At 40.6% G+C, this 27,139-nt stretch overlaps 1 protein-coding gene across 2 annotated transcripts in view; it reads left to right on the top strand.

The window, feature by feature from the left end:
• Positions 1-27,139, top strand: part of LOC149217708 (uncharacterized) — a 369,289-nt gene that overhangs the window by 236,428 nt on the left and 105,722 nt on the right. The window contains exons 10-18 of one of the 2 annotated variants that reach the window (XM_089393059.1): positions 5,152-5,269; positions 6,281-6,368; positions 6,513-6,763; positions 7,074-7,355; positions 7,537-7,696; positions 7,888-8,009; positions 8,171-8,420; positions 8,560-8,687; positions 8,855-9,098. In XM_089393059.1, coding sequence (XP_089249185.1) covers positions 5,152-5,269; positions 6,281-6,368; positions 6,513-6,763; positions 7,074-7,355; positions 7,537-7,696; positions 7,888-8,009; positions 8,171-8,420; positions 8,560-8,687; positions 8,855-9,098 — 1,643 coding nt within the window. Of the gene's footprint in view, positions 1-5,151; positions 5,270-6,271; positions 6,369-6,512; positions 6,764-7,073; positions 7,356-7,536; positions 7,697-7,887; positions 8,010-8,170; positions 8,421-8,559; positions 8,688-8,854; positions 9,099-27,139 lie in introns of both variants that reach the window. The other variant, XM_089393058.1, reaches the window with a different exon arrangement.

The following is a 27,139-nucleotide window of genomic DNA, read 5'->3' as shown; positions in this document are numbered from 1 at the left end:
GGGGGCGTGGGGTACTTCTTCGAGGAGCATGCGATCACAGGGCGACTCACCATCTCCTGGTGGTGCACTATGTACAGGGTGAAAGGTTCAACCTTCCCCTGTGACACCCCGTGGCGACTGTAGGATAGGATGATTAGTTCTCCTGTGGGCCAGGATGATTAGTTCTCTGTGGTGACTGTGGAACAGGATGATTAGTTCTCTTGTGGGCCAGGATGATTAGTTCTCCATGGCGATTGTGGAACAAGATGATTAGTTCTCCCGTGGGCCAGGATGATTAGTTCTCTTGTGGAAACTGTTGGACAAGATGATTCGTTCTCTTGTGGATAGGATGATTAGTTCTCTTGTCGAGGCATCCTACCCATGCAGTCTGGGACACATGGGAAGTACCTCTCATCTGATTAATGAGTAGGAAATGGGGTTAGGGACCATTAGTAGTACAAACGATGGACACATCATTGTATCTACCATACTCCCTATGCTAGGATGACCTCCATTGATCTGGGATCGGTGAGAGTGGTATGACACACTCTGAGTCTGACTTCGGGTCAGTGGAGGATGGTATGCTACATCCTCGATCATTTCTTCTACTTCATAGTTCGAGTAGAGCAGAGTAGAGTAGAGCAAGGCCAAGCAGAACAGGGCAGTGCATTTGATGGCTGGGATAGTAGCGACGGTCAAACGGATTGCAGATGGAGTTCTCCCTAGTTGAGAGGGAGTGTTAAAATTGGCAACTAGGGCCAAACTCCATGTTGGTCACCTCATTTATGGAAGCTGATATTTTTCCTAGATTCCTCTTATCGAGAGGTGTAGGATTCATCTAAAGATCATCCGATTCTGACAAGTATTTATGGAGATAAGAATTTATTTGTATTTACTTGACAAATTGTTAAGGTCGGCCAGTAGTTAAATGTGTGGCACACATGGCTAGTGAATCATATAAATACAAGAAAGGTGATTCATTTTCTCATCATCTCATCTCACTCATTCTTCTCTCTCTCTCCTTAGCTTTGGGTTATACAAGGAGCAACTTACACATGGGAAGAAGGAGGATGCATTAGGGCAAGGAGGACGCAGAAGTTGCTGAAGGTCTCTTTGACCTATGTTGACCAAGCATTGACTCATCAAGGGTGCGGTTTTGGTGTGGCTGCCTCTCCTAGGTAGGCCACAGATTTTGGCATAAAAATCGAGGCAATCCGTCCATAGGTTTGACCAGCATTGACTGCCCTAGTTTTGGGCAGTATGTTGACTTCAGTCAACAATAGTTTGACTATGTTTTTGGGGCTGTTCAAGGGCTGTTTCTTCAGGCTGTTCGAGGACTAGTTGACCGGAAATTGACCAAGCATATTGGAGGTCAATTTCAAATCGTTTGAACAAGTTTGACTTTGCTGATCTAGGGTTTGCTACTGCTGATATAAAATTACATAATTCTGATTTTGTACTATTTCTCTCTGCTGAACTATTGAAGATAAAAGAAGATTTGGTCAAAGGGTTTCCTCGCATTGGGGTTTGTCCCTGGCTAGCCGCCACATCTTGTGTCTCTTGTGTTGGCTTGTTTTCTATTGATCATTTAATGTTCTATCTGCACTTTACTTAATGTATATGTGATTGCTAACTTGTGGCTAATAAGAAGAAAAGAAGTAAACTACTCTAAGCATAGAACATACCATAATTTAACACAAATTCCATACCAAGAAAACCAAAAGAGTCTTTCCATAAATTGGTTGATCATTGGTGTTGACTATGACTACCTTAGCGATTGTGCATGCTCAACTACTAGGTCAACTGTACCATCCCGACCGTACTCAACCAGCATACCCGGGAAATGATAGGTAGTCCCACTCAGAACTCAATGCCAGTCTGCGTTGTCGGTATCCCTAGTGCTTGGAAGCTCCTGCTGAGCTACACCCAGGTCCACCACCATCTCCATAACCCACTCCACAGGGTACCAACTTAGAATCTCTCGCCATCCAACCCCAAGAGAGTGATCAAATGCACGAACTCCCGCACATAGAACAACCCCAAGATGCCAGTGCTGCACCTTGGGCAACTCAGGTTGTCTCATCTCGCTAGCCTGGTCAACACATGAAATCTTACTAGCTCGCTTTGTCTCTCTCTGTCCAATGGTTAAAGGTAGCCTCACAGTGCTGCCAGCCCCATCTATGTATGCTCGAAGAGGGTTGCTCTTACGCCCCAACGTGCAGTCTAGTTGCACTAGTAGGGAATCCAACCACTGCCCAAAGTGAGTCAGTTTGGCCGTGGACTCAGCAAAAACTACTCTCATGCCCTCCAGCTCCTCTTTCTGCTGCATAATAGCCTCTCGCACTAATGCGACCTTCCTTTTTAATGCTAGGAGGTTGACTTGAAACTGATGGAATCGTCATGGGTATCTATCACCTGAAAACTTAGTCACGACTCCAGGTACCTTAGCAATTGTTGGCATCTCGTCCATGGGTGGCACCCCCTCAATAGATGGCTCTATGTGTGTAGGCTCTCTCCACCAAGGTGTCAACTGTGGCTATCAAAGAGGTCTCTAATAAAGGTAACTCCTGCGCCACACTGGGTATATCGATGTGCTCCTCACCATCTTGTGGACTCTCAGCATCATGCTCAACCTCCTCCTTAGGCTTCTGATATCTAAAGCCAGGTCTCCACCAACAAAAGCGCCCCCTGGTCTCACCCTCTAACCGTCTTTTTCCTGCTTGCTCCTTTTGAGGAGATCTGGTGCTCTAATCTGGTCAACTTTCCCCACATGATGTGGATGGCTGCACCCCCACGACCTGCTCACCTCTAACGTCTCTGTTGTAAGGGTGAGGATGGGTTTGGTCTATCACCCTCCTCAACTGGGCCAACCTCTCATCGTCCCAATGAATTCTACCCCGGAATTTCTTCATAGTGGATTTCACTGCGCCCTCATACCCAAAGCTTCCATGATCTTCTGGCTAATTTACCACAACTAGGCCAAGATCATGCTCTAATACCATTGTAATGTTCCAAACTAGGAAAAATAGTGCTATGCAAAGCAGACAATAAAAACAACACCATAAAATTGAAACATTCAGTGCACACCCATAAAAGTCTAGGGATAACCAATGACTGAGCCATTTTATTATAATCTGGGAGAAAGGTACAATAATGTGGAAGTGGTGCACCTGGGCTTGCCACAATGGCAAGCTAGAAAAAACCCAAAATGAACAATGGAACCCTCCTCAAATCTGCTGGTAATCTGACCCAAGAGTTGCGTTGTCACCGCCTAGAATGGTTCTGTTGCTTGAAATGATCTTCTGTTAGAGCCTTCCTTGTTGCTCAGAAAATTATGGGAATTTAATCCCAGCCTTTACGCAAGAAACCTACAATAACCCATGAAGGAATTCACCAAATGTTGACCTCAGAATTTTGGCCCAAATTCCCCTTAGCTCCTCTAGTTGCTGGCTGAGTTGGGACCCTTGTTTGACCCCTTAGATCTGCCTAGAAAATTCTATAAAATTAGGAGTGTGATCCTTGCCCAAAACCTAGCAAAACCCCGAAAGGGCTTCCCTTGGTTCCAACCTTCAAAAATTGACCCTTCACAGCTTGTCCCTCCTCCAATTTCGAATTCTGTTGCTATGACTGATCCTGTCAATGTTTGCTCTCACAACTCTAGCAATCCTGCTCAAATGGCCCTCCAAATGATCTCCCAACCTTCTATCTCCAAACTCCCCCAGATGGTGCTGCCCCAAAGAGTCTCACTGTAATGACTGCGCAATCATGGAGCAGATGACTTAGTCCTGCATGTGATGAAATGAGAGTTATGTGTAGGATGACTCTCTTGTCTGTAGCTGCCCTCTATACTCTTGAAAATGATGAAGGATGCTCTTGTCTTTCTAACTTCTCGGAGTGCCTCACACTGTGACTGCGCAATCCTTGCGCTGTTGTTACTCCCCTTGCTGCTGTTACTCCACTTACAACTGCTGTAACTCGTCTCCCTGCTGCTGCTACGAACTGAGATGAAGAAGAACTCCCTCCTAGGGCTGGCACTCGAAGTCCACCGAAGCAAGGGTTGAGATCTCTGCTCGGAGACACTCGTGTGCTAAACAACACAGTAACCCGACTAAGTAGCTCAAGCAACTAAGATTGAGTTCAATATGTCAAAAGATAAGATATCCAAATGAGGAGAGATGCCTTCCTTATATAGATTTTGTGGAGCACTTTTCCCTCCATTTTCCCTTCATCATGGGTCCCTCACCTAACCATCGATTTCCCCTCCATGCAAATCGAACTATGGAATGTGTATTCCCCTAGTATGGGTGGCCCCCACATATACTTAACCATATCGAAATAACTTCTCCTAGGCTTAGCCTCCTAATAAAATCGAATGGCCCCCCGTCACCTCCAAAATTGGCCCCAAAAATGTAGAAATTAATACCGCTCCAAAATAATTTAGGAAGGGACATGACAATAGATCAACCTTTTTATTGTTTTAAATATTGGAGATACAAATAGTGTAAAGTAGCAAAGAAACCTCAAAAAATTATCATCTCCTTCGTCTTATGACAACATGGAAATGGTATCATCTAAGGATTGTAGGGTTATGTACAAGAGCCTCTGTTGCCCTAAGGCTGAGCTAAGAAAGGGCTAGAGCTTGTGAAGAAAAGAGTCTAGTTTGAAAATGATGTTAAGATATGGGGAGTGAGCATGAAACATGACTTGGATGATTTCAGGAATAGTCCATTTGCATTGGATTATATTTCATGGTGGGCTTCTAAAGTACAATCATCTTTTTCTTTTCTTAGTTCTATGGCCATTTTATAGGATGGTTTTCCAAACAGTCCTCAGAAGGGTGTCTGTTACTTAAGTGATGGTTTGTTACATCTTCTTGGATTCTAAAAGCTTTGCATTGTACCAACAACTAGATTGTGAGAATATATTTTCGCTTCCAACTTGTATATATATTTTGTTGCTTCCAACTTCTTGTTTGTTGCAAATTTGGGAAAAATTTCCGCTGTCTTGGGCACCTGTACCCACTTTCAGCATATTCTTTGTTATTGTGCTCACATAGTTGTTGGGTCATTCTTTTTAATCTTGTTGGACATCTTAAATTTATGTTAAGATGAAATGACTTGTTGATATACACTTATTTAATAAATTCATTTTCAATGATTGCAATTTTTCCAGGTTCAACTGCCCTTCTGAAGAATCGACTGCATTGCCTCGAGCTAAAAGAGTTTCAAGCATATTTCCTAAAGGACTGTTGCCAAAGAGGAGGAAGTTTTGCCACTCGAGTAGTCAAGAGGTGAGATTTTATCCCTTGTGCTTTTGGTAGGCATCGTTTAGGACTAAGAAATTTAGTGTTATTTTTTAATGAGATTGGTTACTACTTTTAAGAGTAGTAGGGATGTTCAGAGATGAACTGAGTTGAATTTATTTACATTAATTCTAAGAGTAGTGTGGATGCACATCGATGAACTGATTTGACTATTCAGTGAGTTCCTATAATGGTATACTTGTTTTAGGAGAACATGTAACAGAAACTCCGCACCTGTTATCAGTGTAGCCATTATATTGGTACTCTTGCTTTCTTGCTCAATGCATTGTTTTCTTATCCTTTATTGGCATGCTGTATGCTGCTAGACGTTATGTGACTAAGAGGATTAAGAACAGAGAAGATACACATAGAAATCAATAATGAATGTAACTGCAGATAATCCTTTATGTTAGAAGTTGGTTCAAATTTGATTCATCAGTAGTTGATTCAAATTTTCTTCTCAATTATTTGCTGCAGCTTTTGACGTAAATGTTGAGGCCCTGATGGTATTCTCTTTAACTAGGCACATATAGGAACTCCTGAATGACTTGTAAATGCGACTTGCTTGAATATATAGAGAGAAGCACCTTCGGTGTTCACAGACATTGGAAAAAAGATCAGAACCAAATGGAGAATGCTGTTTTTCTTATTGTTAATGGACCTCTTTTTTGTTTTTTGTGCTTCTATTCACATCTTTATGCGCAGGACTAGAGGGCTTAGACATAAATCTTGCACATATTTGTGAGTGTCAATAAAAATTTCCATATTTATATGCATTTATTTCATTTATTCCAAATGAACCAATATTGAATTTTCCACGACAGCCTATTGAGGGTTCTATGGAGACTGCACTTTCTATTCCCATTGACCTATACCTTGGTCAATTGTACACGTAAAATTATCTTATCACAGGCTTTTGAGTTACACAAATTGAAATTTTGTTCATGCTTCCAGCGTTATTGTGATTTATGTCTCACTGTTGTATTCTAGTTGTCGCAGTTTGGCCATAGTAAGGAACAATTCAGTGCCCAAAGTTTGCACAGCAAGACAGAAGTGGATGACAAAGAAAAGAATGAAGATTCCATTGGTGAGGCTTTGGTTACTTGTGAATTTATTTCTTGGAAGCGCAACTAAGTTGTCAGTTGGAATATTTAACAGTTTCTTTGTTAGATCATTTTAAGTGCTAGTGACATATTTTGTGGCTTCTAATGAGGCCTTTTTGTGGAATTAGCTTTGGTCAAGGACAGAAGTTCATCTGGTAGTCTTTCGTCTGAGAGTGCACCTGATAAAGGGGAAGAGAAACCATGTATCAGGGATTCTTCTTCAGTTTTAGTGTTCACTGAAGAGGAACTCAAAGAGAGAATATCCATTGAGATTGAACGTGCATTGAATCAGAAAGAGCTTGAAAACCGTGAACAACTAATGGCCGTCTATACAGAAGCATTAGCCAGTGTGCTGAAGGACCATGAAGCAAAAGTTAAGGTACACTTTTAGATGACATTATTACTATATCTGTCACTGTTTAGACTTGCCAGTGACTTTTGATGCCTAGCTGGTCTTGTTATATTTTCTGTGACAATGGTTTCTTGTCTGTATTCATAGTCAACGCAGTGTACTAATTATATTTATCGTTTGTTCAAGTCTATTTTGTACATGATTTAATAATCATGGATCATATCAGTTAGTATTGTTCACGACGAAAATCCTTCTTGTAATTTTTATGCATCACATGATGTTTATGATTTCAGATTTTGTTCTTATTTTTCAATCTTGTGCTTGCTTTGTGGACCAGATGATGGAAGATCATGCTCAAGAGCTTGAACTAAAGCTGAAGAAGGAGAAGGAACATTGTTTGGAATTATCAGTTGAAGTAGAAACCTTGAAGGAGCGCTGTGCTTGTTTGGAACATGAAAATATGAAAATACGGCTGAGGCATGAGTCCGAGAATTTAAGAAGTGATGCTGAATTGGAATGTCATAAGTGTAATGTATCTTTAGTGATGCATGCGGTTGATTCTCCAAATGACATAAACAGTGAAGATTTGGCTAGAGATGACAATAACAACACCTTTCTGGTAAGAAAGAAGGAACTATCTACAACACACTTATTTTCCTTTTCCTATTTCTTTGAAGCTTATGTGGTGTAGAATGTGGATTTTATTTATTTATTTATTTATTTTTATTTTATTTTATTTTATTTTATTTTATCTGCAGGATGCTGCATATCCTTATTTTTCTTTCCTTCATTTGTCTTAGGTGATGGAACATGAAAAAGAAATTATTGCAGACAGTTCTCTGGCATGCAATTCCCATACTGTTTTTCCAGTTGATGAAAAATTAAGCATACAAAATTTAGAGGGGCATTTGAGTTCTGGAGTTGCAGTTGTGCATGTTGATGGCATGGAAACTGTTCCAGGTAATTTTCTAGAAATGGAAATTGAGGTTTTTTCATGTAAACACAATGTTTGCATTTCATGCTGGGTTTAATGATCTTCTGATTCAAAAGCACATTTTTCTTTATGGCATATGGTGTCCTTTCTTGATATGTAGAGTAAGGTACCGTCATTGCATATCTTGCGGTGATATAACTCCTAAAGTATAAAACAGGTACTCTATCAAATTGTGAAGAAATAAAAGCATCAGTTATTTTGGAAGGTAGCAAAAATCAGAATATTCATGCAAGTGATGGAGATGAGCTGATAGGTGAAAATGATGTCAACACATTGTTGGTGAGCTTCTATATTTTATGATGAGATATTTATGGTCAATTCTTCTTCTATGTCTTGGTTTCACAATAAGATTTTGCTTTGGTAGCTCAGAAGCATACAATATAATTGTCACTGCTTCATAGGTTAGGGAACTGAATGCGGAAAATCTGAATGAATTTCAGGCATCAAAGGAAGGATGCTCTTCGGTTGTAAAAGAGAAGCAGAGCTGTATAAGGGATGAAGCCGAAGGAATTGTCCAAGAGAATTTGTATAATTTATCACAAGCTTATGATGAGAAACACAATGACAGCAGTATGCAAGGGACTACTGCTTTGGAAAGTTCAACTGGTTGCTTCGTTGAAACTGGTGAAAATGTTGAATCTCCAAACAGAAACAAGGTTCAGGCATGTGAATGTGAAGTATGTTTTATAGGTAAGGATGTAGTTCTCTCTTATTTTCAGGCAGTTATGATGTACAGAAAGTAGTGATCTTTTATGTTATGGGGATAGTTGTTCAATTATCTCAAGAATGTGTAGTTACATGTACAATATAACATGGAATATTTTGGCAGATGCTCAATCAAAATGCAAGGGCGTGGATGGATCTAATATGAATATATTACAATGTTATGCTTCTTCAAGTGGCAATGCAAGCAATAAAGATATCTTTATCACTGAATGCAATGACAACCCAATATTGGTGAGCTATAATATTTTTTCTTTTGGCACTATATCTAGTTTTGAAGATGTATTGGCCCAGACCTTATGTAATGCTTTTTGCTTGCTTTTCTTAATTGGTGCCAAAAGCACATGCATATTTGTTTATGTTCTGATTATAAAATGAGAAAATAATAAAAGTAGTTTTAGGCTGCAAGGGAAGTTAATCATCCTGGGGAGAAGGAGCAGTTTGCTGTAAAGGTTCAGGAAAAGCAATTTACCGAGTGCAATAAGGATTCTTCCATTCAAACAGATGCCCTAATAAATGAAGAAAATTCTTCAGACATGTTGAGATTGGGAGATTCCAGTGTTGGTTGCTTTGTAAATGCTGAATGTGGCACTTCAGAGACAGAAAAGTGCATTCCACCATGTGAAGATCAAGCTTGTTTCTCAGGTTTGGGCTCATAGCCTTTTTTTTTTTTCCTATAGCAGTTACATATTATAGCACATAACTGTAACACAAATTATTCTTACTGCATTTAGCATGAGACTTGATCTTGTGAGTATTTTGTATATAAAACGTTTTACATGCGTAGTCTTTAAAGTTTATAGTACCACTACCTCAAAGTCCAAACAAATGGTCTCCCCATTGTCTCTTACATCTCTCTATCACTCTGTTCCCTATATTAAGACAACATTTTTCAGTGTATTGCAGTTAGTATCACCAAATGTACTTCCTTATTTGATCATTCTGTAATTTTCCATGGGAAATTTGATGGGTGTAGTCCATGCTTCCTTTCCTTTGAGTGCATACCAAAATTGCATGAATGCTCAGTATTTCCACCGTTGACAGGATTTAGATTTTTGCAAACTTATTCTAAGATTGGAGCCCGAAAATGCTGATAGAAAGATGAGAATTGTCTGATCTAAAGGTAGATTACTAGCAGTACATTCCTGCTGGAGATGTAAAGTAGTTCCCAAGGACAGTGCGGTTTATTTGTACAGTTGCATTGGTAGGTTTGATTTATGTGTTTTATGATCAATTGTCTTTGTAAGTGATAGGAATGTCTTGGGTGGGTAATATCATCTGTTTTACCTATTTTGTTTTTTAAGTAAGGGCAACGTCATGTGATACAATAGCACTTTATTTGTTTTTGAAAAACAAAATTGTACCTGTTGCCGCAAAATATAGGAGGCCTTGGAGAGGGAAACCCTACAAGGTATAAAGTAGACAATGAGACAACAATGGGGTAAAGGCCCAATGTCACCTCAGCCAAAACCCCCTGCTCCTTACAGATTTTCATTGATGGGAGGAGTCTCAGTGATAGAGGAATCACTTAAAATAGATATGTTAATGTTGATGTACACAATGACCCTACTAGAGTTCATTCAAGAGAGAGATTCAGTAATGGTTCAAGGCTTCGAATAAGCAAATTTCTCTCAAAGAAAAGCCCTAAAAAACAAGGTTCAGACCTGGGGCTTCAAGGTTTTCAATGATAATAAGTGTTCTCAAGGTCAAGATTAGAGGGAAAGGGTTTCTTACAATGAAAATCGGCTACTCCAAGGATCATGAAACCCTCAAACCAGTCTTTAAGTTTAGAGAATAAAGACTAGGGTTTCCCTCTTAGGGAAAACATCTAAGGAAAGAGAATTTATGGACAAAATTTGAGTGGATGCCTGTTGGCTTATTTGGGCTTGACCCAGGTTCAGAAGAATTGTTTAGCCAAACCAATCCCGCAGCTACCGGCGCTTTCGGCAATAGCCCGCGAAGCGCGGACTGAGGTCTCACCCGAGGTAGCAGGGGAGGGTGCTGGAACCAGGTTTCCGCACCCTGGGGATGTCTTGGATGTGGGTTGGGGCTCGCGCGCTGTTCTGCAGCCTCGCGCTGCGCCAGATCCGCGCAGATCAGAATATCCTAATCGCGCTTATTACAGATTGAGTCACTTGGTTTGGTCTAGTCAAAGCGGTCTTTAAGCAAACATTTATTACTTTTGGTTACTTTGCGCATCAAGATTAACCCAGTTCACATGTATTCAATCATAGCAAATGCAGAAATCACAATAGTTCATTTATCATAAAACAGTGAAGTCGCAATTAGCACAGAATTCAGAAGAAACTTATCTTTATTATCAATTTTCACCAATACATCCAGATCTACCCTGCGCACTCAGTTGCAGGGGTCTGCGCACACAACTACAGACTTACCAGGCCTCTGCGCACACAGCTGTAGAGCCTCTACCTTCTACCCTACTCCCTTGACTCAGACTTATAAATGCTTTCAAGCTATTACCTTTCAGAACCCATTACATTCCATTTTTTCAAAGAACTCCCTTTCCCTCATAGAACCACGCTCTATTTATACTCTCCCTTGGCCCGCGATCCCTCCGCGGGCCGACTCTATTACTATTTCTTTACATTATTTTTGGGCAGACTACCCTTTGACTCAACCTATTATAGTTTGCGCTTCACGCTTTATGCAGAGTCTTTTACCCTAATATTACCCAAAATTCTGGGCTTCACACCCTATACCCGTTCCGTGGGGCTTGCGCTAGCCAACAATTGCTACCCAATAATGCCCACCAAATTGAGAGATTTTGTGGCAAACCAAGTCAAATTGATGTTTAGGCTCACAAATTTTGAAAAACCCTTCTCCCTAGAAATTCAAACTAAGCCGTAGTTTCTTCTCTATGCTTGAAAGGAGCAAATTTTTAGTGAGAGAAAATGGATTAAAATTTAGGTTGATCACCAAAGACGTGGACTAGTGCCTTGCCCCTTGGGTATATGGAGTCATGGATATCAAATATAAGCCAATATTGCTTTTAGGGAGGCTGAAATTTGATGCCCTAGCTCAAATTTCAAGCATTTACCTACTCAAGGAATAATCGAGTCAATTGGTGTTGAAAAGTGTAACTAGGTTCGGTCTTCATAATGACATGTAATTATGATTTTATGTAAATGAGATGTAGAGAATAAAAATAGAATTACTGTATTGCTTGGTTCACGGTTTCATGAGCAAGAAATTTTACTTTTGAGTGGAGACTCCCATTGAGAGTCTTTAGGAATTATTGGTCATCTAGTCATAAAATGTTAGAGTCATTGTCATGTAATGAAGTCATGTTACACTTTGTAAAAGGACAAACTTGTCTATGTAAAGTATCTTCCAAGACCTTGTCACTTATCCTCTTCAAGTCGGCCTACAACGATGGAAGAACTTGCTAGAAGAAGTCGGCCTAACCTCTAGTGATCATGTCGGCCTAAAGGACATGAGGAAGTGTGTATATATAGCCACACTCGGCTTCACTTGGAGGCAAGCGACTCAACATACATTCGGTGAAGAGAAGTGCGAAGAGAGAGGCTACAAAGAGAAACGCGAAGAAGGGAGAAAGAGGATTCTTCTGGGCATAGCAAAGGAGGACTCTTCTGGGGTAGTGAAGGAAGTTTCTTATGGGTCAGCGAAGGAGAGTTTGCTTTTGGGGTTAGCAAAGGAAGTATTCTTCCGGGATACTTGTTATGGGTGACCGAGATAGAGATCTAGAGACCGAGATTCTCTAGAGGAAGCCAGTAATATCATAGAGATCGATTTCCTCTATAGGAAGTCAAGGAGAAGCCAGTGTGAAGGATAGAGACCGAGTTTCTCTAGAAGGAGCTGAGGAGAGCAGTTCAAGATCAAGAAGAAAGTCGAGAAAGGGAAGAGGCAGAACATCAACGTTAGTGACAAGGTTCTTGGGAGGATACTAGATTCAAGGATATTTGTCATGATCTTGGTACTCATCAATTGAAGATCTAGAAGAAGAATTTTGATAAGGTTTTCCTCTCAAGAGGTGAGAGGCTTTGGCTCTGGCTGACAAGCCTACATACTGTGTCACTTGTCTTTTATTGTGCATATTGGTAATTGTCTTGATGAAAGAAATGTTGATTTTTTGGGTAGCATCGGATGTATTCTAGCTCCGAAATTTAGTGGAGCGGCTAGAACACATGGGATCTCCAAGACCCAGAAATCGTTTGGAGAAATTCCACCCGAAGTGCATGTTATTCAAATAATTAACTATTTTTAATGGTGCCTAAGTTAAAACTTAGGAAATTAAAATAATTAAAGTGAATTAATGCAAATATGGGTGAGAAGCTTCTAAGTGACGAGGATCAAGTCTAATTTAATCTTAGCCATTGATTAGAGATTAGATCACGACTGTTGATTTCTCAACAGGAAAAGTATAAATCAAAATTTTGGGGCATGGTTTGCTAAGAATTTCAGATTAAGCTTCTAGTGCAAAGGGGGGCAGTTCGACAGTGGGACTTTCGTCCAAGGCCCAAAATACATAACAAAGAGACAGTGCAGCACCAGAGAGAGACACCACAACTTCAAGAGGGTGACGTAGAGGCTAGAGAGCTGACGCAGTCTCTTAGAGGCAGTGATGGGTTTACTGTGAGGCAGATCGGGCATCAGTTCGGCAGATCGATTTTTGAGCCGGGAAGGCTCCCTGGGATGGCGGTGCAGCTCCTAGAGGAGGTGACACAGCTCCAACGCAGAGCTGGGTGTAGCCATCACTGCATAACACTGGGGACAACGCAATCACTTGTGGGGTTTGTTCATCCAGTTGCTGGATTTGCCAAAATTTCTGTCCCCGGATATAGGTACTTATGCTGGGTTTATTCTCTGTTGGGTGAGCCGGATTTGGCACCCTAGTTGTATTAAAAAATCTTCTTAATAATAAAACCCCCATATCTGCTTCACCATTTTTCCCACGCTGTTTTTTTTCTGGGGACGTTTAGTCCAAAAATAAGTGTGTCCTTTGTGTGGCTGTCTCATTTATTTTTTTCAGTACTTGATCTGTATATTGGTGTAGGTTGTAGTGTATTTGCATTAATATTTTCTAAATATTTCTGAAAATAACTTGTTAAAATTAAGAACACAAGTAGGTAATGCAAATCAGTTTACTGCAGTAGGATTTATGGTTTGTTAGATTCATAAATTTTCATACACAATAATATCATAACGAAGAAAAGGCTATAAGCTAAGAAGTAAAAGTATATCACAAGCAATTATTAAGTAGAGAATTCTTTTAACTATTCATGCCCTAGATTTCTCAACATGGAATCAGAGCTAAGGTGCTAAAGTCAAGAAGGGGCATTCAAGCAAGTAGACACATGAGAATCAAGCTTCAAAGAAGGATCTATGCAAGTCAAAGAACACCAAGCAAGAGATCAAGATCTACCAAAACCCTAGATTGAAGAAATATACTCTAGCAAGAGTCTTGAAATTATCTTCAAGAAGGAAGCAAGAAGAAAGACCGAAACCTAAGAAGCACTTTTGAGATCATCACTCATACATCATCAAAGGAGTAGAAGCTCTTCAAACTAAGGAAGGCTAGATCAAAAGGCAATCTTCTCTTTATTGACGCAAGGATCTCATTTGGAAGAAAATCATCCTAAAGAAGGCAACCTTCCCTCGTTGAAGTAAGAACCTTCTTAAAAGGATCCTTTGAATGTTAAGTTATGGTATGTTCTATGCTTATAACAGTTTACTTCTTTTACCGATTAGCAATCACATGTACATAAAGTAAAGTGTAGATAGAACATTAAACGATCGACAGAAAACAAGCCAAGACAAGAGACACAAGATGTGGCGGCTAGCCAGGGACAAACCCCACAATGTGTGGGGAAACCCTTTGATCAAATCTTCTTTTATCTTCAATAATTCAGCAGAGAAAAATAATACAATAAATCTGATTCATATCAGCAGTAGCAAACCCTAGATCAGTAGCATCAACATTAGCGGCTTCATTATCAAACTAGGGCAGACCATATCTCACAAATCGACAGTCGGATTGACTTCATTCCACCACCAAAAGTTTCGGCTTCCAGAGGAGGTTTAGATGAACCTACAACGCAGTTCAGATGATGAGATCTTCTAGGCCACACAAGTCAATCTTTGCTTTTGCAGTTGCAGCTTCAGTTTCAGCAGTTTCCGACTTCAAACTAGGGCAGTAGATATCTTGCAAACCGTTCGTCGGATTGACTTCATTCCACCACCAAAAGTTTCGGCTTCCAGAGGAGGTTCAGATGAACCTACAACGCAGTTCAGATGAGGAGATCTTCTAGGCCACGCAAGTCAATCTTTTCTTCTGCAGTTGCAACTTCAAATTCAACAGCTTCCAGTTTCACATGTGTGAGAGAGAGAGACCCATTTCAGCGCAGTAGAGAAGAGACTCATATTTGCGCAATAGAGAGAGAGAGATGTGATGAGATGAGTGAGTCTAAATGAGGAAAAGTCCTCTTATATTTATACACAATGTTGGTGGGTGAATAGATGCGACTGTTGGGCTTCTGAGCCTACATGAGTTGTAGGTCGGCTTGATAATAATTCCATAATCAAAATAAATTCATATCTCCATGAATACTTATCGGAATTGGATGATCTTTATATCAATCGTACACCTCTCGACGAGAGGAATCTAATAAAAATATTATTAGCCATGAATAAGATGACCCACATGAAGTTTTGCCCTGGTTGCCAATTTTAACACTCCCTCTCAACCATGGAGAACTTCATCTGCAATCTGTCTATCGGTCGTTACTATTCATCCATCAAATGCACTGCCTTGTACAGCCTGACCCTTGCCCTGCTCTGCTCTATTTTGCCTGTTTTGCTTTGTCTTGTTCTGCCCTGCACTGATCTGTACTGTTTTGTTCTGTTCTGCTCTGCTCTTGCATTGTTCTGTTCTACTCTGCTTTTGTCCGAATTATGAAGAAGAAGAAATGATCGAGGATGTATCATATTGACTCGAAGTCAGTCTCAGAGTATGTACCACTGGTCCCAGACCAGTCTCAACCAACCCAAAGTCAGCGTCATAGTGAGTACAACTCCAATGGTCCCAGACCAATATCATCCTCCACTGACTCAAAGTCAGTCTCAGTGTATGTACCACTGATCCCAGACCAGTCTCAACCGACCCGAAGTCAGCGTCATAGTATGGTACAACTACCACTGGTCCCAGACCAGTATCATTGATCCCAGATCAATGGAGGTCATCCTAGCGTAGGGAGTACGGTAGTTACAACGATGCGTCCATCGGTACTACTATGATCCCTAACTTCATTTCCTTGCTCATTGATCAGATGAGAGGTACTTCCCATGAGTCCCAGATTGCATGGGTAGGATGCCTCGACAGGAGAACTAATCAATCCTGTCCTCACAGGAGAACACATCAATCCTGCTACAATTGCCATGGAGAACACATCAATCCAGGGCGCCAAGGAGAACACATCAATCCAGGCCGCCATGGAGAACACATCAATCCAGGCCTCACAGGAGAACACATCAATCCTGCTACAATCGCCATGGAGAACACATCAATCCTGCTACAATCGCCATGGAGAACACATCAATCCAGGCCTCACAGGAGAACTAATCATCTTGCTACACAGGAGAGCGAATCATCCTGTTCCACAAGAGAGCGAATCATCTTGTCCCACAAGAGAGTGAATCATCTTGTTCCAGTGTGCACCACCAGGGGAGGGTGAGTCACCCTGTGGTCGTATGTTGCTCTAGTAATAACCGCAAGCCCTCAGAGCTCCCAGAGCTCAATGTATGCAACATGCAGGACCCTTGTGCAAGGGTTTCTTACTGACTCCAAGTCGTTTGGGAAAATCACAGATTAGATCTTTCCTCGGGGCTTTGACAAGGTGTATCAACCTGTACATCATCTTAATGCGATGGAGCCTCCTTGCTCATCAACTTACCATATCCAAGATGATGTCTATCTGCTGGAGCAATCGACGAATACGGGATTCCTCAATAATCGAATCCCACCTCTGGTTGTTATAGAGAATCACAGTGGTATCCAATGTAAATCCAAACAGCTCACTGAAGAGCTTTCGCAACCAGACTACCTCACACGAGGTTATGCTAGCAACAATATATCCTGCTTCGGCGGTGCTCAAAGCCACCGACTTCTGCTTCCTGCTCATCCAGGATATTGAAGCAGATCCCAAGGTGAAACAGCACCCGGAAGTGCTCTTACGGTCCACCACACTGCCTGCTCAATCAACATCAATATATCCAAGTAGTCTCACATCTCCGGCAGTGTATCTTAATCCATGAGAGATTGTGTCCTGAAGACATCTCTGAAGATTCCTGGCATCAATCCAGTGAGGCTCAACCAAATATGAGCTCACAATGCTAACTGCAAAAAATATGTTCGGACGGAGGTTCACCAAGAACATCAATGCGAATGAGTTTATGAAACTCAGAGGCATTTCCCAAATCTGGTTCGACATCACTACCATATAACTTCTAAAAGTTAAGATCCTCGAGGTAGTCACAGGCTTGCAGTCCATCATATCAAATCTTTCCAATATCTTTACCACATATTTCCCTTGAGATAGGAAAATTTCCCTTGGCTTCTGCCATACTTCAAGTCCTAGGAAGTAGTACATCAGTCCTAGGTCTTTCATTTCAAATTCAGAGGCCAGCTCCCTCTTACATTTGTGAATGAGAGGATCTGCACCTGTTAGAAAGAGGTCATCCACATACAATACCAGTATGAGAGGCTTGTCATCTTCAACCTTAAAGTAAAGGTTAGGATCGGCTTCATCCTAGTGAATCCCAGCTTCATCAAGTAGCTATCGATCCTCTCATACCATGCTCGGGGTGCTTGCTTCAGCCCATAGAGAGCTTTCTTCAACCTGCATACATGAGATTTTCGATCATAACTCTCAAATCCTTCGGGTTGCTCCACGTAGACCTCTTCTTTGATCGAGCCATGCAAGAACGCAGTCTTGACATCCATCTGATGTAGGTTCCATCCTTGTGAAGCGGCAAGGGCTATGATCGAGCGGATGGTCGTATATCTGGCAATAGGTGCAAATATCTCATCATAGTCTATACCTTCCTTTTGGGAGAAACCTCGAGCAACAAAACGAGCCTTATAATTTTCCGTGCTTCCATCTGCTGCATGCTTTATCTTGTAAAGCCATTTTGAAGTAAAAATTGTCTTGTCCAGGGTCTGGGAACTACTTCCCAGACATCATTCTTTATAATAGACTCATATTCTACGGTCATAACATCCTTCCATAGTTAATGCTTGATGACATTTGAGAATGATGAAGGTTCATTTTGTATGATCGTGCTCTGATGGTCAGGTATCCCTGATACCTGTTAAGTTTCTTACTTTGATGGAAGGTTCCTCAGGGTGCAGCATGTCCTTCAGCATCATCAAGTATCCCCCTAGGCCATGAAGGCCTCTTCCTAGAAGAGGAAGGCTCATGTGGATGAGGATCAATCGGATCCATGGGTTCTTCTACATCAGGCATTGATTCATCATCCTTTTCTTTCGGTTCCCTGGTGTTGGCTTCTTGAGAGCTCCTCAAAGTCGAAAGATTGTTCACCTTGCGGTGAACTTTTCTTTAGGAGTCTTGGAACCCAATGCTTGATGAGGGCATCAATTTTGTACATATACGACGGTGATTGTAGTTTCAGCCCATAGAAACATCAGAAGTCTTTGATCATGTAGCATGGCCCAGACAGCTTCCATCATCGTGCGGTTCTTCCTTCCCACCACACCATTCTGCTCAGGAGTATGTGGTGTAGTAGTCTCCCTCTTAATGCCAACCTCAGGTATGCCTGAGTGAACGAATTGTAATATATCAGAGGTCTTGCTTTGGCTTGAGGGGAATGGTCCCCTTTTGAGCTTCCCTTCAGCACATCCTGGACATACACCTTTATTCTCTATTCAGAATTCGGGCATCTCTATCACCATTTGTCTTACACCGAGTATAGCTTTATAATGAAGGGGGGAAAACCTCTAATGCCAAAGTTCGGACTGAAGAGATGTGTCATAAGACATGACACCTAGCAGACTTCCATCGACCTGATATAATGAATCACTAAACCCAAGAGTAAAGACATCTTTAACATTATTTTTCCATATACATACCTTGCCATCACTGAAACCTAAGTTGCACGAAAGGGGGAAACGGAAACGAGTTTTCGAAACGGGAAGTGATACGAAATGCGACCTCCCCAAATTTTGGAAACGGGGAAACGCGAATATATATATATATATATATATACATGTATATATATTAAAAATATTTAAAAATTATTATATATATGTGCGATCATAAAGCATTAATGATACATTATAATTTATTACATTTAAACATTAAGATTAAATTTACATCACATTTACTCATGAGTCATGAATGATCACATAATGAAAATAAAAATATAGGAAAATCCAAAAGCAACCTTTATTATATATCCAAGGGCAAAATCTCAAAATCAGCCTTTACTTATATTAGTATATGAGGCTGCAAGTACAATAAAGACTATAAGGCTGCAAGAACTATAGAGACAAAAGGCTAATCCTCATCATAACAATCCTCATCAAAAATAGAAGCAACACAATGCTCAACATTGGATGGTGGTGCTGAAGAAGATGATGCACCAATTCCACTTCTAGACTCGGCCTCAATATTCAGGGCAGCAAGAGAGAGCTCCAAATCAGGATTTTCTGCATCCACTTCCCATTCTTTAGAAGGACCACTGTTGTATTCTGGACCCCTACGAGATGCAAGGCGAAGGTTGGAGTGCACATAAACAAGATCCTCTGCTTTCTTGAGCCCAGCCTATTGCGCTTCACAAAATGAATAAAAACATAAGTGCTCCAATTCCTTTCTGCTGATGAAGAGCTTGCCACTTGTGAAAGAATACGAATGGCAAGGTTTTGCAAATGTGCACCATTTGTTCCATGACAAATCCACCACCTAACTGGATTCATGGTGCTTCTCTCCTCCAAAGCTGATATATCTGCATAATCATCTATTCCTGCAGCAAAACTGACAAATTCCTCCTTTACCTCCCTATGTAGATGAGAAGGAAACATTCTCATAAGGGCTTTTTTCACCCCATTAGCCACCTCTCTATCCTTATGGCGTGCCTTCCTCTTCCCATTGCTTTGAGCAATAAGCTCCTCATCATAAAATTTGGGGTTCAAAGCACGTGCCAAAGTGTGCAATGGGGTATTGAAATTATTCCACCTATCAACAATGATTTTCTTGATCAAACCAACAAAATGATCATCAACAAACAAAAGTTGTGGAGACTCTTGCGAAATGATTTCCATTGTTTTCTCAACCATGGAATCCATGCCATCATATACCTCTCAACCATGGAATCCATGCCATCATATACCTCTCCCAAGAAAGGTTGGTCAGTGTCAGCACTCCGGAGAAGCTCAAATGCAGGGGTTGTGAACTTTAGCAAGAAATCTACCTTGCTCCACCAATTCTCATCAAGGCACAATCTACGCACCATAGATACCCGCTCTGAATCTGCTTGTCTCCACTCAATCCAAAGTTGACTCACCACCATAGAAACTAATGCATGCTTAACCTCAACAAGGCGGCGCAACATCACGATGTTTGAGGCATATCTTGTCTTAGCAACTTTTAACAGCTCCAACTTGGAGTACTCTCGAAATATGGCCTAAGACTGGTGGTGGTTGGTGATGAATTTGATAATCTCCCTTGCTTCCCCTGTGAGTTCCTTTATCCAGGAAACTTTGTTGTCGATCTCCTCTAAGATCAGATTCAGATTATGGACAATGCATGGTGTCCAAAAGATGTGGTCATACCTCCCCTCAATAATTAAACCTGCAGCTTTGCAAACTGGTGCATTATCCGTGATAACTTGCACCACCTTGTTAGGCCCTATTTGTTCAATAGCTTTTATAATAACATCAACAATGAACTGTGCATCTTTCACCTCTCCTGAGCAGTCTTTTGCCTTGATAAACATTGCTCGTTTGGGGGAAGTGGCAATGATATTTATCAATGGTCTACGCCTTATATCTGTCCAACCATCTGAGACTATGGTAACCCCAGAGCTACTCCAGGAAGAACGAATTGGAGCTAAAATTTCTTCCACAAGGTCCTTCTCATTTTTGAGAAGCTGAGTTTTGACTTTCTCATAGTTGGGCCCCTTATACCCTTGAGGAGCTTTGTTAACTGCCCTTATCATATCTTGCTAGTAAGGAGAGCGAACAACATTGAATGGGATACCACATGCATAAATGCACCTAGCCACTCTGGAATCAGTTTCTTCTCTTGCTTGCACATTCACCAATCTAGCAATTCTGCTATCCTGAATTGAAGGGGATGCCCCTGGGCCTCTGGTATTTTTGGGTGCTGGTTGTTCTTGTTGTTGAGTGTGACCAACTCTCCTCTTTCTTGCTTCAACTACAATCCTTGGCTCAATGTTAGATGGAGCTTGAGTAAGGTCATCATGCCTTCTCTTAGTACCATCCGGCTCAGCTTGCTCTCTTTGATATGCCCTCCTTGCCAATGGATCTGCTGTTTTTGTGCAACCTGAAACCCCCTGTCCTCCTCCATGCAATAGATGTGCCTTCACTCTTGGGTAGGAGCCCTTGTACGTATTATTGCAAAGATTGCATCGCCATTCCCATGAGCCACCACCTCCACATCTTTGAAGCTTCGTCACATGCCTCCAAAGAGGATAATATTCGACCCTTGGGTTGGCCCTAGGGCTTGAACTGGCAGCTGCACTTTGGCTAGAAGCCATTGCTGCAAAAATAAATTTAAAAAACAAATCTATAAATAAAAAACGTTTTTCATATTTCTGGCTGCATAAACCCTAGAAAAATTGAAGAAATAGTAAGAAAAAACTAACAAAATGAATGTGGCTTACCCAAATTAATTTTGTGGCTGAAACTACCCTAAAATGCCAGAAAAGAGGAGAAATATGGCTGTAGCTGAGCCAAATCAGCTGCAAAAATAAATTTAAAAAACAAATCTATAAATAAAAAACGTTTTTCATATTTCTGGCTGCATAAATCCTAGAAAAATTGAAGATAGTAAGAAAAAACTAACAAAATGAATGTGGCTTACCCAAATTAATTTTCTGTCGCTGAAACTACCCCAAAATGCCAGAAAAGAGAAGAGAAATATGGCTGTAGCTGAGCCAAATCTGCTGCTGAAATCTCTCTCTTGCTGCTGAAATCTCTTTCTCCTGTTGCTGAAATCTACTTTGCTCACTGCTCAAAACACCCTAGCTTAAACAACTGCCAGTCTCCAAGAGAAACGACTTGCTGAATAGTGTGATGAGAGAATGAGACAAACTTCTCTTTTATAAGTTTAGATAGGCTTCTAGAACTCACTAGATAACCTAAAAAAAATTAAAAAAAAAATAAAAAAAAAATAAAAAAAAAATAAAAAAAAACACAAGTTATTTGGGAAACGTGGGCTGTACGGCCGTGAAACGCGTTTCCGGCCATATTGGCCACGTTTATGTTTTGGAAAACGTGGCAGTACGGCCGGAAACACGTTTCATGGCCGTACCAAACGCGTTTTTGCATTTCGTCCCAGTTTCCGGCCAGAAACGGACCTCCCCCCACGTTTCCTGCAACATAGTCCTAAACATAAGAAGGACACGAGGGATAGGGAAGAATCCCATATTGCAGAGAAAGTGAAAGAACCCGAGACAAAGAAGCTTAAGAAGGAAGAAACAAAAGATCTCTACTATGACTGAGATGAAAGAACCTCAGGTACTTTCCACTTGTAATTTATAGATAGGAGGTAGTGTAAATAAGATAGGATGCATCAGATTAGAAAATAACATTGTGATAGAAGCATTAGAAGTAAGAGCTCTTGACATGGGAAGCAGAAAGGATGTCTGGAATAAATTCTATTAATTACAAAGAATGGGAGCTCTTGGAAACCTCATTGAGACCTCAAGTGATACTTATAGAAAGAAGTATAGGTCATCATCGACTGGGATCATCATACAATCATCAATGAGGAAACGTCTACCGGTTGAGGATATGAAAGATCCTCAAGTTTCTCTGATAGAATCCTTATCAAAGGATTCACTGATCTAAAAAGAAAGCAAGTGTTTCATCAGGAATTCCAACTCATGGGATTCAAGGAATGATGGTATGATGACATAACAATGAAGAAGGTCTAAAAGATAAAGTTCTTTTGTTCAAATAAAGCTGGTACAGGAAGTCTGGATGACCAAAAGGAAATATGAGGTATGTATGCTTACATAGGTTATTATGAAAGTCATGTCATATGGTTGCAGATAATATGGATCACTATTTTCATCTTGGGAAACATGATCAAAATAAGAAGGGATCTCCTCCTCCGAATGATTGCAGAAAGACATAAGTCACACTAGATGAAATCAACATAATATGTTCTAATATGAATCATGAAGGAAGCTGACTACAACTAAGGAAACTTTGATTGGAAGCTCCTGGGAATGAAGTGTGTCAAAAGGGAAGAGATAGTAAAATATGCAACAAAAGTAAAAGGCATTCAACATTCGAGACCAAGAAGAGTTGACTATAATATCTCCCAGAAAGATATGAAGACTCTGATGAGAACGGAAAAAGATGGAGACCCTTGACAATGAATATCCTTAGGAGATGTGTCAATTTGCATGCAGGATGCTGATACCTACAGGAAGATGTGATGATGAAAGTTCATCACAAAGGTAATTTTTGATTTAAGAGTTCATTTTTATTTTTGAACTAACATCTGGATGGGCTTATATAGGACTGTCAAAGGGAAGATCCGTAGATGACTTACAGGGAGACCATATTGAAGGATGTAAGATCCCTCCAGAAAATATGGCATAAAGAATGCAACATGACATGAAGCAAAGCCAGATGGAAAACTAATGGTTCACTTTCTGATGAAATGAGGACATGACTAACTCATGGATGAAAGTGATGGATGGTTTGTGCCCTATGAAGGAGACCCAAAAGATGAAGACTCCATGACAAAAGAAATTTATGACATCAAGGAAAAGAGGAGTTCTTCAAGCAGCTGGTTGTTCCATGATCTCCACATGAGGAGTTGTTGTAGGTCCCTAGTTAAGAGGGAGCTTGAAAATAAGTTTCTTACTTGGAAGAAACTTGGAAATTCCTAAGCCAAGTGGGAGCTTAGGTACATTCCTTTTGTAGGAATGAGTACATTCCTTTATTGAAATATGTCCTCCCTATTTGAGAGGGAGAGATAGACATGTCATTTTGGTCTTCACCTGGGAAGACCTATGTTGCACGAAACTTCTAGGAACCCGACGCTTTGGGCTGTACCTGTACTCGAAACTTCTAGGAACCCGACGCTTTGGGCTGTACCTGTACTCGAAACTTCGAAACTCGACCATCATGTAATCATCTATGAGAGTTATTATAGACTTGGTTTTCCTTCTAGATTGTCATCTATGTGTCTTATTCCCTTTTTACTTGCAAGATAATTTGTTATTCACTTGCTTATGTTATTCACTTGTATATAACGTTTTTCTTTTATATATATACATATATGATGTTTCAGTTGGCGTTTCAGCTGGCGTTTCCATTCTTGGGAGGTGACGTTTCTAAATGTACACGTTTCAGAAACTCTGAAACGTTTCGGCTTTTCGTGCAACTTAGGGGAGACGTAATGGAGGATTGGGTAATTATTTGGCATCTGATACTCTGAGGATGAGATGGGGCATCCAATAGAAGAGTAGTCATGGAGGACCGATTTTCTTTGCGGGCTGGGGAGTCCAAGATAAGAATAGTTCTCATGGAACACACCCTGAGTACCCGGGTAGGGTACTCTGGGAGAGACAATGATGAGAGTGTCTATAAATCATTGGTCTCGCCAGCATTGAGCTCAGATCTTGTGGAGAGATGGAGTTGTTAGTCAAGGCCTTGCCATGTAACAATGCTGGTTGATATGATGCTATACAAATGAGTTACCAATCCGAAATTCTTATTATGAGAAATTCTTCAAATTGAGAATGTCCAAGTACCATTATGAATACCTCCCTAGTTAAGAGGGAGTGTTGAAAAGTGTAGCTAGGTTCGGTCTTCATAATGACATGTAATTATGATTTTATGTAAATGACATATAAAGAAGAAAAATAAAATTATTGTATTGCTTGCTTCATGGGTTTCATGAGGAAGAGATTTTATTTTTGAGTCAAGACTCCCATTGAGAGTCTTTAGGAATGATTTGTCATCTAATCATAAAATGTTAGTCATTGTCATGTAATGAAGTCATGTTACACTTTGTAAAAGTTCAAACTTGTCTATGTAAAGTATCCTCTAAGACCTTGTCACTTATCCTCTTCAAGTCGGCCTACAACAATGGAAGAACTTGCTAGAAGAATTTGGCCTAACCTCTAGTCATCATGTCGGCCTATAGGACATGAGGAAGGGTGTATGTATAGAAACATACGACCTCATATAGAGGCAAGCAACTCGACATACATTCGGTGAAGAGAAGTGCGAAGAAAGAGGCTACAGAGAGAAGTGCAAAGAAGGGAGAAAGAGGATTCTTCTGGGCATAGCAAAGGAAGACTCTTTTGGGGTAGCGAAGTAAGTTTCTTCTGGGTCAGCGAAGCTTAGTTTTCTTCTAGGGTCAACGAAGGAAGGATTCTTCTGGGATACATGTTCTGGGTGACTAAGATAGAGATCTAAAGACCGAGATTCTCTAGAAGAAGCCAGTAAGATCATAGAGATTGAGTTTCTCTATAGGAATTCGAGGAGAAGCCAGTGTGAAGGATAAAGACCGATTTTCTCTAGAAGGAGCCGAGGAGAGTAGTTCGAGATCAAGAAGAAAGTCGAGGAAGGGAAGAGGTAGAACATCAAGGTTAGTGACAAGGTTCTTGGGAGGATACTAGAGTCAAGGGTCTTTGCCATGGTCTTGGTACTCATCAATTGAAGATCTAGAAGAAGAATTTTGATTGGGTTTTCCTCTCAAGAGGTGAGAGGTTTTGGCCCTGGCTAACAAGCCTACTTACTGTATCACTTGTCTTTTATTGTGCATATTGGTAATTGTCTTGATGAAAGGAACACAATAATAACATAACGAAGGAAAGACTATAAGCTAAGAAGTAAAAGTATATCACAAGCAATTATCAAGCAGAGAAATCTTTTAACTATTCATGCCCTAGATTTCTCAACAATTGGAAGAGCTTCAAAGAATTTCACCACTAGGATAATTCTTATGATGTCATGTGCTGATTTGGGGTAGCATTGGATGTGCTCTAGCCACGAAAATTGGTGGAGAGGCTAAAGCACATGAGATCTCCAATACCCAGAAATGGTTTGGGCAGAATCTAACCAATTTGGGAGATATTAAAATAATTAATAGTTTTAATGGAGTCCCTAAGTCTAAACTTAGGGAAAATGAAATATTAATGTGAATTAATATAAAATTGAGTTAGAATTGTCCAAAAGTCATGGATCAAGCCAGATGTAATTTTAGCCGTTGACTAGGGACTTAATCTAGACCGTTGAATTGTCAACGTGAAAAGTATAAGAGGAGGCTTAAGAGTCACTTGGAGAATACACCGAGTTGATCAAGAATTCGATTTTCTAGGGCAGGGCTTGTTGAGGAAATCGAAGGAGTGATTAGACTTGCAACTGAGGGGTAGTGAATACAGAAGTAGAGAGGCAAAGAGGGTACCGGGAGCATCAGCACAAAAGCCAGGAGAGAGGGACGCAGAGCTAGCTTGAGGCCACGTAGAGGTAGCTAGAGGCCACGCAGAGGCAGCCAGGAGCTGCGCAATGCTTGAGGAGAGCCAACGTGGGTGACACAGAGACTCCAGAGGCTGACACAGGGCTAGTTGGGCTGATGCTGGGCCAGACAGGCTGACGCAGTCCCTAGAGGATGACCCTGGGAGATTTCGTGGGGCAGTTTGGAGCTGAGAGCTGTGGGATTGTTCATCCGAGGTTTTTAGTCGAAATATCTATCTCTAACTGAGAGGTACTACTGCCAAGGGCATTCTTTGTTGGGTGAGCCATTTTTGGCACCCAGATTGTATTATGAAACTGCTTAGTAATAAAACCCTCAGATAACTGCATCGGTTTTCCCACATTGGGTTTTTCTGGGGACATTAGTCCAAAAATCACAGTGTCACTTGTGTTCTTGTTTTTTCCTTTAGTTGATGATTTGTATGTGTTGAGCATGTACTTGTATTTATTCTCAGTATTTACATGGTAAATAACTTGTTAATTAACAAAACAAGTAGGAAGAAATAAATCAGAAAGTACATGAAGGATTTCTAACAGATAGACTTAGAAATTCTAACATCATGTATGTATAATGCATGCAATTTTTTTCGAGTTGTTGAGATACCTAGAAGCTTGTAGATTAGGGTTGATTCCTCTTAACTTGATAATTACTTGTGAGTATTTGTTGACTTCTTATTATTTATATTGTCTTCTTCATCAAGCGATTACCAAAAATACAATACATGAAGATCACAAAGAAACAAAGGAACACAAGAAATTAGGCTCCAAGCTAAAGCAAAACCCCACAAGGGGGAAAACCCAAAGAAATCCTCTTCTTATAGAATCAGTTCAAAGTGAGATATCCAAAACCCAAGACGAAGATGAAGACCAAGACTGCCACAAAGACCCAAGTCATCCCTCCTTCGTGTCACATCCAAGCAAGTCAAAATAAATAAGTCAATGTTGG

This window comes from Pinus tabuliformis, chromosome 1_1 (assembly GCF_031772625.1).
Source record: "Pinus tabuliformis cultivar Carrire ecotype Pingquan chromosome 1_1, CPIR1, whole genome shotgun sequence".
NCBI classification, from domain to species: domain Eukaryota; kingdom Viridiplantae; phylum Streptophyta; class Pinopsida; order Pinales; family Pinaceae; genus Pinus; species Pinus tabuliformis.
The sequence above is the reverse complement of the archived record's forward strand: the minus strand, read 5'-3'. Positions and strand labels throughout refer to the sequence as shown.